The 18,563-nt window shown below is 38.4% G+C and overlaps 1 protein-coding gene across 6 annotated transcripts in view; it reads right to left on the reverse strand.

Annotated features, from left to right (window-relative positions):
* UVRAG (UV radiation resistance associated) overlaps nt 1-18,563 on the reverse strand; it is a 298,734-nt gene that overhangs the window by 211,030 nt on the left and 69,141 nt on the right. For all 6 annotated transcript variants that reach the window (XR_011440678.1, XR_011440679.1, XM_001917231.6 and 3 more), the window contains one exon: nt 10,464-10,549. Coding sequence is in view for 4 of the 6 variants with exons in the window: in XM_001917231.6 (XP_001917266.2) it covers nt 10,464-10,549 (86 nt within the window). In the remaining 2 variants the exon portion in view is untranslated. The remainder of the gene's footprint in view (nt 1-10,463; nt 10,550-18,563) is intronic.

The raw sequence follows: 18,563 nt of genomic DNA on the forward strand, positions 1-18,563 counted from the left end.
TCAGATCCTGGCCACAGACCTGCACATCAAGCCATGCTGAGGTGGCATCCCACACAGAAGAATTAGAATGACCTACAATTAGGATATACAACTATGTACTGGGGCTTTGGGGAGAAAAAAGAAAAAAGAGGAAGATTGGCAACAGATGTGAGCTCAGGGCCAATCTCCCTCACCAAAACAAAAACAAAAAATTGAAAAGTTAAATTTATAGGAAGAGCTATTTATCTTCTAAATTAACAGAAAATACTCTCAACAGCAAAATGCTGAACACTTTTTTTTCTTTAAAGATTGGCACTTGAGCTAACAACTGTTGCCAATCTTCCTTTTTTTTCTTTCTGCTTTTTCTCCCCAAATCCCCCCAGAAAATAGTTATATATTTTAGTTGTGGGTCCATCTAGTTGTGGCATGTGGGATGCCACCTCAATGTGGCCTGATGAGTGGTGCCATGTCCGCACCTAGGATCCGAACCAGAGAAACCCTGGGCCACCAAAGCCGAGCGCACGATCTTAACCACTGGGCCACAGGGCCGGCCCCTGAACATTTTCGATTAAAATAAGAATTGGACTAGAATGCTCACTATGCCCACTACTTTTCAACATTATTTTGAAAGTTCTAAAAGGTTTAGTAAATTCAGTAAACCCTTTTTACTGTAAAAATGATAGATATATATCATGATATATATAAACTGTAAGGCTAGAAAATATGTATAAAAATTGGAAGGGAACAGATAAACCTACCCTTTCTATTGATGATAATGAGTGCATGACAAGAAAATCAAAGAGAGCTTTCCTTAAAAAACAACAAAAATAATTTGATATAGTCTGAATATAAGATTTTCTTAAAATTATAGCTTTCCCCTATAACAGTAATAAGCACATAATGGAAATGGAAAATATACGTTACACAAAATAGTGTAAAAACTATACTTAAGAACAATTTTAATGGAAAGGCACATGACCATATGAAGAGAACTTTTATAAAATCTTATTGAAGGAATAAAATAAAATGTGAACAAATATAAGACATACCATATCTTGGATGGGAATGCTAACATCATAAAAATGACAAGCTCTCCCAAAATATAAAAAGTCAATGAATACAAAAGTTCCCATTAGAATTCCAATAAAGCCTTTTTTCCCTCAGAATAGGATAAAATAACCTTAAAGTTCATATGAAAGATAAAGTTCTGTGAATAGCCAAAAAAAATATGAAAACAGTAGCAAGAGGGGGCCTTGTCTTACTTGATATTAGAACATACCAAAACACCACTGTAATTAAGTCAATCTGAAATTTGCAAAGAAATAGACAAAAAGATCAGGAAAAAAAGAGAGAATCCAGAAATGGATCCCAGGATATATGAGCTTTTTTTTTTAATACTGTTTTTTTTTTTTTGAGGAAGATTAGCCCTGAGCTAACTGCTGCCAATCCTCCTCTTTTTGCTGAGGAAGACTGGCCCTGAGCTAACACCCGTGCCCATCTTCCTCTACTTTATATGTAGGACGCCTACCACAGCGTGGCTTGACAAGCAGTGCCATGTCCCCACCCAGGATCCGAACTGGTGAACCCCGGGCTGCCGAAGAAGACCATGCACACTTAACCGCTGCGCCACTGGGCCCCAATATGAGCTTTTAACATATGACATATGACAAAGGTAGTATTTAAATTCAACAGGAAGAGGAAGTTACTAGCACAACTGGATATTCACCTGTGAAAAAAATTAATCTCTACCTCACCATATATGGAATATCTACACAATGCATTTAAGAATAATTCCAAATGTATTAAAGATTTAATTTAAAAAGTAAAATAATATAAACCTCAAAAGGAAACTTAGAAAATATATGTACAACCAAGGTATAAGAGAGATCTCTTCAACCAAGACAGAGTGCCCAGAATATACAAAAGAAAAAAGAGTTATACGATATAAAAAATATAAACTTTTTGTATAAGGTACACTAAGTCAAGATGTAATTGATAGATTTGGAAAAAATACCAAGGATTATTAAAAATTTATGAAAAGAATCCAAGAAACTCAATAAAAAATAGATAAAGCAGACGAATAGGCAAATTCACGGAAGAATACACTAAATGGCCAAGAAACTCAGAAAAAGACGTTCACTTTCACTTGTGGCTCAAACTGAGCACTCGCAGTGAGGCTAATGAAAAGTAAAGAAACTGAGGCGTCACAGTCATCAGATTAATAAAACAATCACAAAACAACGCTGATGCACACTGCCAGCAGGGACGCAGGGTGAGAAGTAACGCCACATCTTATTTGTGCGCTTTGGGAAAACAATTGATATCTCTTAAAACTAAAATTATACACACCCTTTGACTCATAAATCTTACTCCTAAAAATTTAATCCACAGAAATAAACACATGATAAATATAAGGATATGTATGTATATAAATATTTACTGCAGTATTGCGCCTACTGGCAAAACAAACAAAAACACCAAAGTCAGAGTAAATAGGGTAATGGTTGAAAAATATGGTACACGCTCACCACGAACTATTAGGAAACCATTAAAAGAGTGAATTGAAAAGATCTGTACATTAAATATTGCACAAGAAAAGCAAGATGTAGAGTTAGGTATATAATATTCACTCCAATTTTGTAAAACAGCAATTAAAACTCTTAATATACACACACATATATATGAACATATGTATATAGTGATATCCATGACATATACTTAGAGACCATGGGAAAAACAGACAGATACACATCAGATATTGAACATGGATGAATGAGTGCCTGGGGTCACGTGGATGTGTGTTCTGTGTTTGGGAAGCATTTTACTTCAGGCTGCTATAACAAAATACCATAGACTGGGTGTCTCACGAACAACAGAAATTTGTTTCTCACTGTCCTGGAAGTAAGTCAAGGCCCCAGCACGGTCGGGGTCGGTGAGAGCCCGTACCCTGGTTCACAGACAGCTGTCTTTTCACTATACCCTGATGTGGTGGGAGGGGCAGGGATCTGCCCGGGCTTCCTTTATAAGGGCACTAATCCCATTCTTGAGGGCGCTGCCCTCAGGGCCTGCTCACCTCCCAAAGGCCCCACCTCCAAACACCATCACACTGGGGATTAGGTTTCAACGTATGGATCTGGAGGGGACACAAACAGTCTAGAGCTGGTGGTTTTTTGGCAGAGTTGTGGGAGAGAAGGGTTCAAGGAAGAAGACAAGCCTAAAAGTCAAAAGAAGAAAACAACACTTGCACCGAAAATTACTCCAGTATTTTGATAAAATTCTATTTTTGTAAACATATGTTTATATATGTGTCTTTACATGTATGCAGACACGTGTGTGTATAGAGAGAAAGATGAATAAGAATAAAATGTGCTATTACACACCAATACCAATTTTGTTAAATCAAAACTTACATTAAATACCAAAATTTTCTCATTTTAAATTTTGACTGAAAACCTTTCTAAAACTTATCACATCCCCCTGCTTTCTCACATAGGCTCTAATAATCACATTATATTTTACTGATGATTTGGCATCAAAATGGCATAAAGGAAAAAAGCTCCCACACAGGAGCCTGGCAGACCTTTATTCAAACCTGCTTTAACACTCATTCGTCCTGTGGTGCCTGGTAAGTCTCTTCACCTTCCTAAGCCTCAGTTTCCTCATCTGTTAAATGCAAATAGCATTAGTGAAAACTAACCTGCACTCGACAATTCCCATCACTCACTTCAGTTATGAATGGCAACACGGAGCTGAGCTCGGGTAAAGGACTGCTGCTCAGACATACAAGAGGTAAGCTGGCTATGCTTTTTCACTTAGTTTGTCCTTCTTTACAGTGGGACTATTTCTTCCCTGTCCTTCTTTTACGTGGAGCAGTGACAGTGAGCTGTTTATGAATCCAAACATAGCGACTATAAAGGCAGGAGGGTAGCTAATATGACTTCTCACTCAGCTATATTCCAGAATCAAAGAGCAAACAGCAAACGACCAGCTTTCACTCCTCCCTGCTGTCAGTGTGTCTGTCCGCCTCAACCTAATCCTCCCAATTCCCCTTCTGGTTATTAAAAATGCGCACACAGATACCAGGTCGGACCGTAGTCTCTACAATGAACACAAAGGAATATGTTTTAGTACGTAAATATTACGACATCTTTTGCTAGAGCTGGCTTCTCAGCCATACACCGTTTACCTGCAGTTACTCCCTAGGGAGAGATCATCAGGTGGGGACAGGGAGAGCTCTCCCCAAAACCCAAGAGCTGGTTATCACGTCCCAAACTCCACAGACAGGTATGCACTTCTGTATCTTATCCCCTCTGTTCTCTAAACATTATCCTAAGAATAATTGATTCAATGTAAGCATTTCCCTTTTAAATTTTATAGGATGCAGCATTTTCTATGAAAGTTGGGGGGGGGGGGTTGGGGAGCAATTTGCCTTCAGGCAGCCAGATAAAGATCTTCCAGAAAAATCTACATAAGGAGTGAGAATAAAAGGCACAAAATCCTGAAATCTCACCAGATGTTATGTGGAGGGTATCGACAGAAAGAAAAGAGGCAGCTGAAGATTCAGAGATCCAATTGCATTTTCAACACTTTCTAGATAATAGCCTAGAAACTTTTTACAACTCTCGTTTTGCCAGATGCAAACCAGTACGAGGAACAATAGAACTCTAGTGCTTTGTAACCTGACAAACAGTTCAATTTGATCAATAAAGCAGCATTTTTATCTGATTAGTATATATGATATGCACTGTGATAGGGCTAATACAAAGATCGATAACACAAGAGTTCTTGCCTAACAGAGCTCTCCGTCTGGAGGTGCTGAGAGGAGAGAGAAGCAGACAATGAAGAACTAATTGTAACACAGGAAGAGCTCAGTAAACCCTACTATTAACTGCACAGGCTGTGGTAGTAGGAACCGAAATAAAAGCACAAGTCCCTGCAGTGTTTATAACAACGTCCTTTGAATACCATATTACCAAGTGTGGACTTGGGGCTGGCCCCGTGGCCAAGTGGTTAAGTTCACGCGCTTTGCTTCGGTGGCCCAGGGTTTGGCCGGTTCGAATCCTGGGCGCGGACATAGCACTGCTCATCGGGCCATGCTGGAGTGGCGTCCCGCGTGCCACAGCCGGAGGGACCCACAACTAAAAGTGCACAACTATGTACTGGGGGGCTTTGGGGAGACAAAGGAAAAATAAAATCTTTAAAAAACAGAAGTGTGGACTTGATTCCATATGTGATGGCTCAAAGATTTCTAAGCCTAATAAGCAACAAAACAAAAGGTCACTCTGGCAGCAATGTGAAAGACGAACTGTACTAAAGCAACGTAAAAGACTATAAAACAGTAAAATACACTGGTTAAGAATATGGGCTGGGGGGACCAGCCCCGTGGCCGAGTGGTTAAGTTCACGCACTCCACTTCAGCGGCCCAAGGTTTTGCTGGTTCGGATCCTGGGCGTGGACGTGGCACCGCTCGTCGGGCTGTGCTGGGGCGGCGTCCCACATGTCACAACTGGAGGCATTCACAACTAAAATATACAACTATGTACTGGGGGGATTTGGGGGAGATGAAGCAGAAAAAAAAGATTGGCAACAGTTGTTAGCTCAGGTGCCAATCTTTAAAAAAAAGAAGAATATGGGCTGGGGAGCTAGACTCTGGGTTTGAACACAGGATAACATGAACTAGTTGTGTGACCTTGGGCAAGTAACTTGACTGTTCGTGCCTCAGTTTCTTCATCTATAAATAGGAGCAGGTATAGTTCTTACCATAGAGGGTTGTTGTCGGAATTAATAGAGCTGATTAACGTAAAGCACTTAGAATAGTTCCTGGCACAAAGTAAGTGCTCAATAAGTAATAGCTATTAATAGCTTGAAGGAAAAACTGAAAGTAGGGAGACTAGTTAGGAGTCAGGAAATAGTCCAGGAAAAAAGAGGGGTATGTTCGCTTGGATGCCTGAGATGACGATAATATTATCAGACAAACCAGGGAAAAGGAAAGGAAGAGGAGGATTAAGCCGATGAGTGTAGCTCTGGACATGTTAGGGTTGAGGTTCCTCCAGAACATGAAAGTATAAATGTCTAATGATCATTGGGAAATACAGATCAGAAATTCAAAAGAGAGGTAGAAACTAGAGATATAGATTTGAGAGTTATTAACATGTGGATATGTTCATTAAAGCTGTGGTAATAGGGGCCGGCCCGATGGCACAGTGGATAAGTTCGGACGTTCCGCTTCTCAGTGGCCTGGGGTTCGCCGGTTCAGATCCTGGGTGCAGACATGGCACCGCTTGGCAAAAGCCATGCTGTGGTAGGCGTCCCACGTATAAAGTAGAGGAAGATGGGCATGGATATTAGCTTAGGGCCAGTCTTCCCCAGCAAAAAGAGAAGGATTGGCAGTAGTTAGCTCAGGGCTCATCTTCCTCAAAAAAAAAAAAAAAAAAAAAAGCTGTGGTAATAGAAGAGAGTACTCAGAAAGAGTAATGCAGAAGAGTCCTAGGACCCACAGGACCCTAGGGCTCTAGAATCGGAACAGGATCCACAGGAACTCCAACATAACCAAGAATTGTTAATAAGATAGAAAGAGAGGAGAAAATATAGCCATTGAAATAATCCCCTCCTCCAAGTTTTTGACGTCATTAGGGAGAAAAGTCACGCACATGTTAAACAATTTTTATCAGGATTTTTTAGGACTAATAAAAGATTCTAAAAGCAGAGGTGGTAGACATTAGACTGGCAAGAAGAGAAAGGGAAATTAATGCTGAAAATTGGAAAAGCTAGTGGTGACACAAAAAAGGAACACTATCATAGAGGAGAAAGTTAACTCCAAGATGGGGCAAGTAAAGGGGAAAATGAAAACTATTATTTATTGAATGTTTACGATATGCCAGTAACTGTCCTAGGATGTTTCAAGTATTTTATTTAATTCTTGTAATCTTCCCATGAGCCAAACAGTGTCCCCATTTTACAAGAGTAGTTTGAGGCACACCAAAGTTAGTAACTGGCCCAAAGTCTTGCATCCAGTTACAGGCATGCGGCAGTTTCAGGACTGGAACCCAAACGGAGGGCTTACGGCTTCTCCACCACACTTCCACTTATTAAACTGGCAAAAGTAGGACACGTCAAAAGGGGAAGGAAAAAAAAAAACAATAAAAACTACACTAGAAGAAAACCAGAATTATCCTCACATCTCTCGCTACAATGGAGCTACGTTTTTGAGGAAGCATGTAAGGGAAAAAAAATGAGTTTTTAAACACCAAAAATAATCTTCCCATCTCAGAGAAGAGGGAGGATTACAGATGTGTCCTCGCTCCAGCCTCATCCCTCAGTCAACCCCACAGTGTCGCCACGGTCAGAACTCTGGACTGCACAGCTGACCGCGTCACTCCTCCTCTCTTTATCATCTTTCAAGAGCTGCCTATCACCAGGAGGACAAAAAAAAGCAAGAGAACCCAATGGAGAAAGAAATCTAATAAGTGCAGACACTCCTTAACCTAGAAGGAATAACTGAGAGAAAAAAGGCAACTTCTAAAAATAAATGCTCAGTTTTAATGTATAACCCTACTTTTCTTACTTCAAAACTTTAAAAGTAAATGAAATTTCAAATGCCAATGCAACATTGACACCTTGTGGTGAACATCCTAAATTAAATGTAACAATGAGTAAGCGGGCTCCTAATTAAATGTCTGCTTCAATGAAAACCAACCCAGAATCCAGGGATTTCCAAAGGTCAAGAAGGAAAAACTCAATCACTGTACACACCCTGAATATAAATTCGGAAAGAGCTGCTATTACTTTGCAGACGTTGAAAATATCCTAAATTCTTAACTATGGGTGAAAGAATCTGAATAAAACCTCGGGTCACTGTTTTCCTACAATACATCCACCTGAAGGAGATTTAATGCCTGGTCTTAGCTACTCCAAAAGCCTTGCCTTAGTCAGGATTTCCTATTTTTCCATGACATTCACACATAAAAAGTGGAAGAAATATATGCACACTAGCGGCACAACGACACAGTGAAAGTTATTAACTAGAATATACTCTCAAAAAAGAGAATCAGGAGACCGGAGTTCTAATCCTGTCTCCAAATAGCACTGAGACTTTCGTGGAGTCAGGTGATAGTAAAGAATTCAGACACTCTGAGTGTCTTCACATAAAATTAACAGATCAAGAAGTAACAATTTTATAAACCAAGAAAGCATCAGAAAATGACTCCATCTAGGAACAATGTTGTCTGAGTTAAAGAGGGAAAACTACGAACAAAATTGATCAGCACAGAATTAAGTTTCCCAGCAAGCAATTTATATATATCCTGGCAAAACCGTGGGAAAAGAAGAGCTTTTGATTTAACAGATAGATGATGGTTACTCTTTACTAATGTCTGAGAGAATTATCAGAGAAAGTTCCATTTTACTCATTAGCTTTGACAAGTACAATTTAAAGTTTCCAGTTTCAGAATAACTCTCTGGGTTTGAGTAATTTGGTTGATAAACAGACACTTGATCTGGTTCAGAAAAAGTATATCTGTTCCCAGCTATAAATGATTTACACAGTGGTGACGAGGCCACTGTGAATAAGGTAATCCAAACGGTGGACACATCTGAGGAATATGGAAGGCACTCTAGAACGAAACCCCCAAGGGCCACATCATTGCAAGATCAATGTTAAATAATCGAGCACTGCCAAATTAACCTGATGATTTTGTATTTATGGAGGGCTCCACGATTTTCAGAAAATTTTTTCCATCGTTATGCTATGTACACCTTATAACCACCAGTCTAGGAAAGTAAGAGAGACTGTGAAAAGGATCTGCAAAATCTGTTTGTCAGAAAACCTCCATACCAACCTCCAGACTGGCTCTTACTTGCTGTGCCCCCAGATAAATAAACCATCCAACCCTCCTGGCCTCAGCTTCTACACTGAAAACAAAGGCTGATCCCTGACTTGAACACAAAAAGCTTCTAAGAGATTAAGATAAATGTGAAAATGCTTGTAAATTACACAAATTTGTAACTCACTGCTTCCACCTTTTGGAAGAATCACAGGTTAGATGGATTGGGATAAACCAGGGATAATTAAAGTCGAGGTGAGGTTAGTCAAAGGCTTCTCTATTAGACCAACTTGCCTCCCTACTGGCTTTCTTCTCTTTGAATCTCTATCCTCTTGCCTTCCATGATACTTACCCTTCCCAAATCCTCCTCCTCTCACTGACTTTGCATTCCTTTTTCTTTTAATTCTATTAGTTTCTCTAATAAGACCACACAACCTCATAATTGGAAACTATCTTTAAAATAATAGTATCTATACTCATTTTACAGATCAAGAAATTTTAGTGGCTTACTCACATTTCAAACTATTTCCGTACATTCCTCTTTTCAATACTTAAAATTCAAAGTAGTCCCAAACTGAACAGGCTCAAAAATATGAGTTATCTATTTTGACACCTCCTGCCTTCTATCTCCACCATCCAATGACTAAATCCTGTCCATTTTGTTACGTATCCTAAGAAGTCAAAGTGAAAGCACTTCACTCAGATAAGAATCAAAAGTCATCAAATGTGTGTGGTTACTTTAGTTGGAATCATTGTCCCTTAAGAGCAATTTACAGAGTCCATGTGACCAAACTCTCTATCATCATGTATAATAAGATTCAAGATTTGCAAAGGAAAGGTCCATTTCATAATGTTTATAAAAGAAACAATCATCCAATCGGACAAGAGCCCAATCCATCCTTCTGGATTCTTCCTCTAGTAGATATATAGAGGATGTCTAACGGTCTGAAATTTATGATGTGTTATGTAAACATTAGGGAAATACTGCCAAAACCAAATTTCAATGAACCATCTGTCTGAGTAGGGTGAACACAGGTTGAGTGTCACTATTAACTTTATTTTAAATTGCATTTATTTTGGTAGCCTGCCTCCTGGGAAAATGTCCTTGATGATCTACCACACTGAAAATTAAAACCAAATTTAAAAATCTTTCAAAATTACCCTAGACATTATGAAAATATAGAGCTGAGGCAGTTAAGCCTCTGAGCATGAGATTCATGCAAAGCTCCTTTGCCTTGCCAAACACAATTCTTTTAAGATGAACAGCAGGTCAAAACTCTTAAGCCATGTCCAGGGCTGTTGCAGGGCTTTTCCAGTAATGTTGTCGTTGTTAAGATTTTGATAAACCTAATTTTGTACCTCTGGTTGCTGCTCTTTATAGCGCAGAAGACCGGAAACAGCTCATGTCCCTGTTTTAAGATCACGGGCTTCCAGTCACTCTCCCTCACTGTCCAGAGAAAGGAAATGGCTTTCCAAAGGCTTTGTGAAAGAGATAAACTTAAATCATGGCAGCTACAAAATTTATGAAGCTCTCACTAAAAAATGCTAAGCCTGAATAACAGCTTCTAAAGCTCCCATACATTTCCTCACACTGAAATGTCACAAACTCAAAATGAGGAAGATTCTTTAGAAAACACAGGAGGACTATAAGAAGTTTCTTACCGCAGTAAAGAGAAGACATCATAAGAATTGCGAACACAATTCTGATCCACCTGAAGAAGAATATTCTTCTGAGCATTTGAATAACCCTGAAAGACATTAATCAACAAATTAATCAAAGGAAAATAAAATATGTGCACAAATCAATCATAACGTTTGTCTTTTTACAATTATAACTTACAACACTTCAGTAAATTCAAATCGTTAAGAGATTCCAAAAAGTTAAGCACAGTTTCCATATAACTGAAGTTTAACCTTTCAGGCAAGTGAATTTAAAATAAACTTCCTCTAATATTTTCCCACAGAAACGATGCTTCACATTATAAATTGTGGTGAACTTCCCAGGGAAGCCCCAGAAGTCTTTTTAACATATTATGTGACTGAAGAAAAGTATTAATAATAACATTTCAAGTATGCATAGCCATGATATGTAACATTTTTATGGGGAAAAAGGCATTCCAAGTTCTAATTAGGAATACCAGAAACAAATATATCCGCTCCGTGGTACAAAGGTAGTGGGAGCAAGGATGGCTTCTGGAGAGAACACAGCATAATTCCATAAGAACAGAACAGGTATCTGTCATTCAGGAAAGGCAAAGTAAACAGTAGTTAAGAAAAAAGGACTTGGGACCCAGATCACCTGGATCACAGTTTAAGCCCTTACTATACCAGCTCTGTGATCTTGAGAGAGGCACCTAAGCTCTCTTAGTATAAACTTGGTTTCTTCATCTATAATTTGGAGATGACAATATTACCTATCTCACAAATTGCTGTGGGAATTAAAAGAGTTAATACTTGTACAGTGAAAGGTATGTAATAAGCACTACACAAATATTTGCTATAATACTAGTATTAGCATTTTTTTAAAGTTACATTGCAACAGACATTAAAAGGTCATGAGAAGAATATTATGAACAACTTTATGCTAACAAATTGGACAACTTAGATGAATTAGACAAATTCCTTAAAAAAACACAACATGCCAAAATTGACAAACAATGAAACAACAGTATTTGAATAACCCTATGTCTTTTTTTTTTTAATGAATAAGTAATTAAAAATCTTCCCACAAAAAAGGTCTAGGTACAGATTGTTTCACTGATGAATTCTATCAAACATTTAAGAAATAACATCAATTTAACACAGACTCCTTTATAAAATAGAAAAGGGAACAATTTCCAACTCATAATACCAGCATTACTGAAACTAAAATTTGTCAGACTTAACACACACACACACAATTATAGACCAATATCCTTCATGAACAAAGACACAAAAATCCTCAGCAAAATATTAGCAAATTGAACCAGCAACACATTATAAGGAAAAAACAATGACACATCATTATTGACCAAATTTATTCTAAGAATGCAAGACTGGTTTAGCAGTTAAAAATTACTCAACTAGACAAATACAGGAAACAATCATAACCTATCTTGATGAGTATACAATTATAAAGATATAACTTGTGACAATAACAACAACAGTGGGGGAAAGGAGCTAGACAGAAGAAAAGTATAACATTAAAACTAAATTGGTATTAATGTGAACTAGATTGTTAAAAATTAAGATGTTAATTGTAACTCCCAAAGCAACCACTAAGAAAATAACCAGAAGATACCCAGTAAAAGAAATGAGAAGAGAATCAAAATATTACATGAGAAAATATCTAACACAAAAGAAGGTAGTAATGGAGGAAATGAAGAACAAAAAAGATAAAAATAGAAAAATGGCAGAAGCCTCTCCATACCTATAATTACATTAAGTGTAAACGGATTAAGCGCTCCAATTAAAAGGCAGAGATTGGCAGAAAGGATTTTTTTTTTTAAACTATCAACTATTTGCTGTCTACAAGAGATGCACTTTAGAACCAAAAACATAAATAGGTTGAAAACGAAAAGATTTGGAAAGCTATTCCATGTAACCAGCAACCAAAAGAGAGCTGGAGTGGTTATACTAATATCAGACAGCCCTTAAGACAAAAAATGTTACAAGAGACAAAGAAGAACATTATATAATGAAAAAAGAGTCAAGAAGATATAAATGATTATAAATATATATGCACCTAAATCATAACAAAACATATGAAGCAAAAACTGACAAAACTAAAGTGAGAAATAGCTGGAGACATCAACATCCCACTTTCAATAATAGATAGCACAACCATACAAAAGATAAAGAAGGAAAGAGAAGACAGAACAACACTGTAAGTCAACAAGACCTAACAGATGCATACAGAATGCCCCACCCAACAACAGCCATATACACATTCTGTAATGCAAGTTTGCATGGAACATTCTTCAAGATAGACCACATGTTCAGCCACAAAACAAGTCTCAATAAATTTTTAAAAACTGAAATCATACAAAGTATCTTCTCTGACTACACTGGAATGAAACTAGAAATCAATAACAGAAGGAAATTTGAAAACTTCACAAACCACAAAGTAAACAATACACTCAACCAACCAGTGGGTCAAAAAACAAATCACACGATAAATTACTAAATATTTTAAGATGAATAAAAACAAAAACACAACATATTAAAATATATGAGATGCAGTGAAAAAGTGCTCAAAGGGAAATTTATAGCTGTAAACATCTACATTTAAGAAACAAAAAGAAGAGCTTAAATCAATTACCTAATCTTCCACCTTAAGGAACTAGAATAAAAAGAACAAACTGAACCCAAAGGAAGGAGAAAAGAAATGATAAAGATTAGAGCAGAGATCCACGAAACAGGGAATACAAAAACAAGAGAGAAAATCAACAAAACCAAAAGTTAGTTCTTTTTAAAAAAGCAACAAAATTGACAAACCTTAAACTAGACCGACCAGGAGAAAAAGAGAAGACTCAACTCACTAAACTCGGGAATGAAAGTGAGAACATTATCACCCACCTTATAGAAATGAAAAGCATTATAGAAGAATACTATAAACACCTGTATGTCAACAAATCAGACAACGTAGATAAAACGGAAATTCCTAGAAACACACAAACTCCCAAAAACAACTCAAGAAGAAACAGAAAATCTTAACAGATCTACAAGTTGTTGAGAGTTTAGCTACGCTTCTCTATGGATTTGCTGCCTTGGATCCATTTTGTTTGGCCAAGCGGCCTGCAGGGACATTAAACTGACACTAGACCCCTCAGGGAATGCCCTAGATAGCCCGCTGCAGAGTCACAAGCAAATACAAGTTCCTGATATGACTCGTGATCAACAGTCTCCCCTGCTTCCCAGCACCTATGTGCCTCACACGCTCCTAGATAAAAATCCCCATGCAGCTTACTGAAACCCTGCTCTTTTGGTCTGACGGATCAACCCAGCCATCACCCAGAAACCCCAAAGCACTCCATCAACAGACCCTAATAAGGCATGTGCCCCACGTCCTGCCTCTCTGTCTGCACTCTACCTTGACCTTCCTATGTGGTCCCTCAAGGCATACCCTGTAATTCCTCCAGGACCTACGAGTAATAAAAGTTCTCTAGCTGTATTTCTCTTGTGGTTCGTTGTTGAACCAGAGCTCATCATTTGGCACCCTGTGCTCCACTTAACAAACGTTAATTTAACAAAGTCATAACACAGCAGGTTGAATCAGTAATCATAAAAATCCCAGCAAAGAAAAGCCCAGAAATACATGATTTGACTGGTGAATTCTACTAATCATTTAAAGAAAAAAAGTCACACCAATCCTTCTCAAAGTCTTCCAAAAAGTGGAAGAGGAGGAAATACTTCTTAACTCATTCCATGAGGCCAGTGTTACCTTCATAACCAAAGTCAGATAATAACATCACAAGAAAATTATAGACCAATATCCCTTTGGAATATAGATGCAGAAATCTCCAAGAAAATACTAGCAAAGCTAATCCAGGAGTAAATTAAAAGACACATAATTTGGTCAGCAATTCTACTTCCGGGTATACACCTAAAAGAACTGAAGCAAAAACTCAGAGAGGGGCCAGCCCCAGTGGCCTAGTGGTTAAGTTCGGCACGCCCCACTTCGGCAGCCCGAGTTCGGTTCCCAGGCATGGACCTAACACCACTCGACTAGCAGTGGCCATGCTGTGATGGCAGCTCACATACAAAATAGGGGAAGACCAGCAACAGATGTCAGCTCAGGGCGAACCTTCCTCAGCAAAAACAAGCAAACAAACAAAAAAACCTCAAAGAGGTATTTGTATATCCATGTTCACAGCAGCATCACTCACAACAGTCAAGGGGTAGAAGCAACCCAAGTGTCCATCAAAAGACAAATGGACAGACCAAATGTGGTATATTCATACAACGGAATATTATTTAGCCTTAAAAAGGAAAGAAATTCTGGGGCCGGCCCAGCAGCATAGTGGTTAAGTTCACACACTCCACTTTGGCAGCCCAGGGTACATGGGTTCAGATCCTGGGCACAGACCTAATCACCACTCATCAAGCCATGCTGCGGCGGCATCCCATCTATAAAGTAGAGGAAGATTGGCACAGATGTTACTTAGATCAGGGACCATCTTCCTCAAGCTAAAAGAGGAACAGTAGCAACAGATGTTAGCTCAGGGCCAACCATCCTCACCAAAAAAAAAAAAAAAAGAGGGGGGGAAATTCTGACATACTATAATATAGACAACCCTTGAGTACATTATGTTAAGTAAAATAAGCCAGTGACAAAAGGAGAAAATACTATATGCCTCCACTTCTACAGTCATGCGCCACATAATGACATTTTGTTCGATGACAGACATACACAACAGTGGTCCCATAAGATTAGTACCACACAGCCTAGGTGTGTAGTAGGCTATACCATCCAGGTTTGTGTAAGTGCATTCTATGATGTTCACACAATGACGAAATCACCTAATGACACATTTCTCAGAACATATCCCCGTTGTTAACTGGGGCATGACTGTACAAGGTAGTCATTAGAACAGTCAAATTCATAGAAATGGAAGGTAAAAGGGTGAGTGTCAGGGGCTGAGGCAGAGGGAGATGGGGAGTTATTGCTTAATGAGTAGAAAGTTTCATTTTTACAAATGAAAAGAGTTCCGGCGATAGAGAGTGGTGATGGTTGCACAACAATGTGAATGTACTTAATGCCACTAAACTATACACTAAAAATGGCTAAGACGGTAAATTTTACATTAGGTATATTTTGCCACAATTAAAAATAATTTTTTAAAAAAGGATTATACACCAGGAACAAGTGGGACTTATCCAAGGTATGTAAGGATGGGTCAATAAATGAAATCAATCAACATACACCCAGTTGGAGGACTCATGCTTCCCCAAATCAAAACTTACTACAAAGCAACAGTTATCACAACAGTGTGGCACTGACATAAGGATAGACATACAGATCAATGGAACAGAACTGAGAATCCATCAACTCATATACTCATGGTCAACTGATTTTAGACAAAGGTGCCAAGACTATTCAATGGGGAAAATAATAATCTTTTCAACAAATGATGTTGAAACAACTAGATAGCCACATGCAAAATAATGAAGTTGGATCCCCATCCTTAACACTATACACAAAAATTACCTCAAAATGGATCAAAGACCTATTTGTAAGAACTAAAACCATAAAACCACTAGAAGAAAACACAGGGGTACATCTACATAAACTTGGATTTGCCAATGGATTCTTAGATATGACACCAAAAGCATGAGCAAGAAAAGAAATAATAAAATGGACTTCATCAAAACTTTTGTGCATCAAAGAATACTATAAAGAGAGTGGAAAAAAATAGCCCACAAAAGAAGAGAAAATATTTGCAAATCATATATCTGATAAAGATCTAATATTCAGAATATATAAAGAGCTCTGATAACTCAACAACAAAAAGACAAACAATTTGATTTAAAAATGGGCAAAGGACTTAAACATTTCTCCAAAAAAGATACAAATAGCCAACAAGCACATGAAAAGATGCTCCACATCATGAGTCATCAGGGAAATGCAAATCAAAACCACAATGAGATACTATTTCATACCCACTAGGATAAGTAATAAATAAGGAAAGAAAACAAAATTTTTTTAAAAAACAGAAAATAAGTGTTGGCAAGGATGTAGATAAATCATAATCTTCGTTTATTGCTGTTGGGAATGTAAAATGGTCAGCCATTGTGGAAAAAAGTTTGGCAATTCCTCAAAAAGTTAAACATAGAATTATCATATGACCTAGCAATTCCACCCTTAGGTATACATCCAAAAGAACTGAAAACAGGCTCTCAAACAAATACTTGTACACAATGTTCACAGCACCACTATTTAAATAGCCAAAAGGCAGAAACCACTCAAATATCCATCAGCAGATGAATGGATAAACGCAGTGTATCCATACAATGGGATATCACTCAGCAATAAAAAGGAAGAAACACAGACACATGCTACACATGGATGTACCTCAAAAACATTATGCTAAGTGAAATCAGCCAGACACAAAAGGTTACATATTCTATGACTGCATTTATGTGAAATACTCAGAACAGGTAAATCCACAGAGACGGAAGCAGAGTGGTGTTTGCCAGGGGGTTGGGGAGGGCACGATGGAGAGTGAATCTTAATGGGTAGGAGATTTTCTTTTGGGGTGATAAAAATGTCATGCATGTTAAGGGTTAACATATTTAATACTCACACAATCCTGTGAAACAGGTACTATTCTTACCCCCACTTTAAAGGTGAGAAAGCTGAGACACAGGGAGGATTAAGTAGAAGAGCCATGCAGTCTGGCTCCATGGCTCATGTTCTTAATGACCGTTCTATACTTGATCTCTAAGACCTTTTCCTGTTCTAAAATTCTGGGTCCATGTACATTTAAGGCAACTTAAGGACATTATTAAACCCTTCTGCTTCGGCCACCACTTAGCAATTAACATTCTTGAAATATGCGAAGAGCCTTGTTCTGAATGACACCTAACTTCACCAGATGTGCGATCCCGACAGAGCTCTGATGAAGGATTACAATGCAAAGAAATGGCTCATTTGTATCTGGTTATCTGGGTGAGATACTGCCAAGTGCCAAAGAGCCCAGAGGAGATTAACATGTCACTCAAAATTCTTCTGAAGCCAAGCCTAACAATTCTTTTTCAAGGAAGGAAACAGGCACTGGTCTGGGTGTCTATTTAACTGTTCAAGGAAACAGATAATTTCACACAGCCAATGAGCAGCAGTAATTCCAGGCAGATGACCAGGTGTGTTTCTAGACCAGCGGTCAACAAACTTTCTCAGTCAATGGCCAGACAGCAAACGTTTTAGCTTTGAAAGCCGCATGTCATCTCCACCGTATATTCTTCTTTTTTTCTCCTTCAAATTCTTTACAAATGTAAAAACCATTCTTAGCTTGCAGGCTGAATGAAAACATGTGCTGGACCATAGTTTGCTTACCCCTGTGCTAGATCACTGGACGAGTCACCTTTTAAAACACGTTACTGTACCTTTTGAGACTTTTTAGCCTCTGCAATAGTCACAAGACTGTGCTTAACTTTATTAAAACTATAAGAGTTATACTGAAATAATCCAGTTGACAGGATAACTGATTATGAAACAAACAGCATTATACATATATTTATCCATTTCAGTGTTTTCTGAATGCTTAATAAATACAGGGTGTCAGGCAATTGCTATCACCCTTATAAAAGTATACGAGCCAGTTAAGGCTCCAAGGGAAGTGAAAATGCTAAGGTGCCATAAGAAAGCTTAGGAAAAAAGGTTCTAACGTGGTAAAGATTCCATCTAGTAGGACTAACATCAAAGGCTGCAGGGTGGCAATATTTGGGATAGATTAAGGAGCAGTAAAAAGCTGAATGGCAGTGACGGGAAGTCCCACACAGACTGAACACCATTAGCCAAAACATGACAGTGGGGAAACAGGGCATTCAGAGAAAATTAAATAGAGGTCCAATTAGTTCAGCTTCAACGATGTGGAAATCACTTGGAACCCGGGAGAGGGAAGCAGTGGGAGATATGGCTGAACAGGTTGGGAGGGCCAAAGCACAGGAAGCCTTGAACGCCATACTAAAAAGTGAAGATAACCCACAGGCAATAGGACTCGTGAAAGGCTTCCGACAGCGTAAGACAATGGTCAGAGGCGCATGCAAGGTGGTCAGAGCCGC

This window comes from Equus caballus, chromosome 7 (assembly GCF_041296265.1).
Source record: "Equus caballus isolate H_3958 breed thoroughbred chromosome 7, TB-T2T, whole genome shotgun sequence".
Lineage (NCBI taxonomy): Eukaryota > Metazoa > Chordata > Mammalia > Perissodactyla > Equidae > Equus > Equus caballus.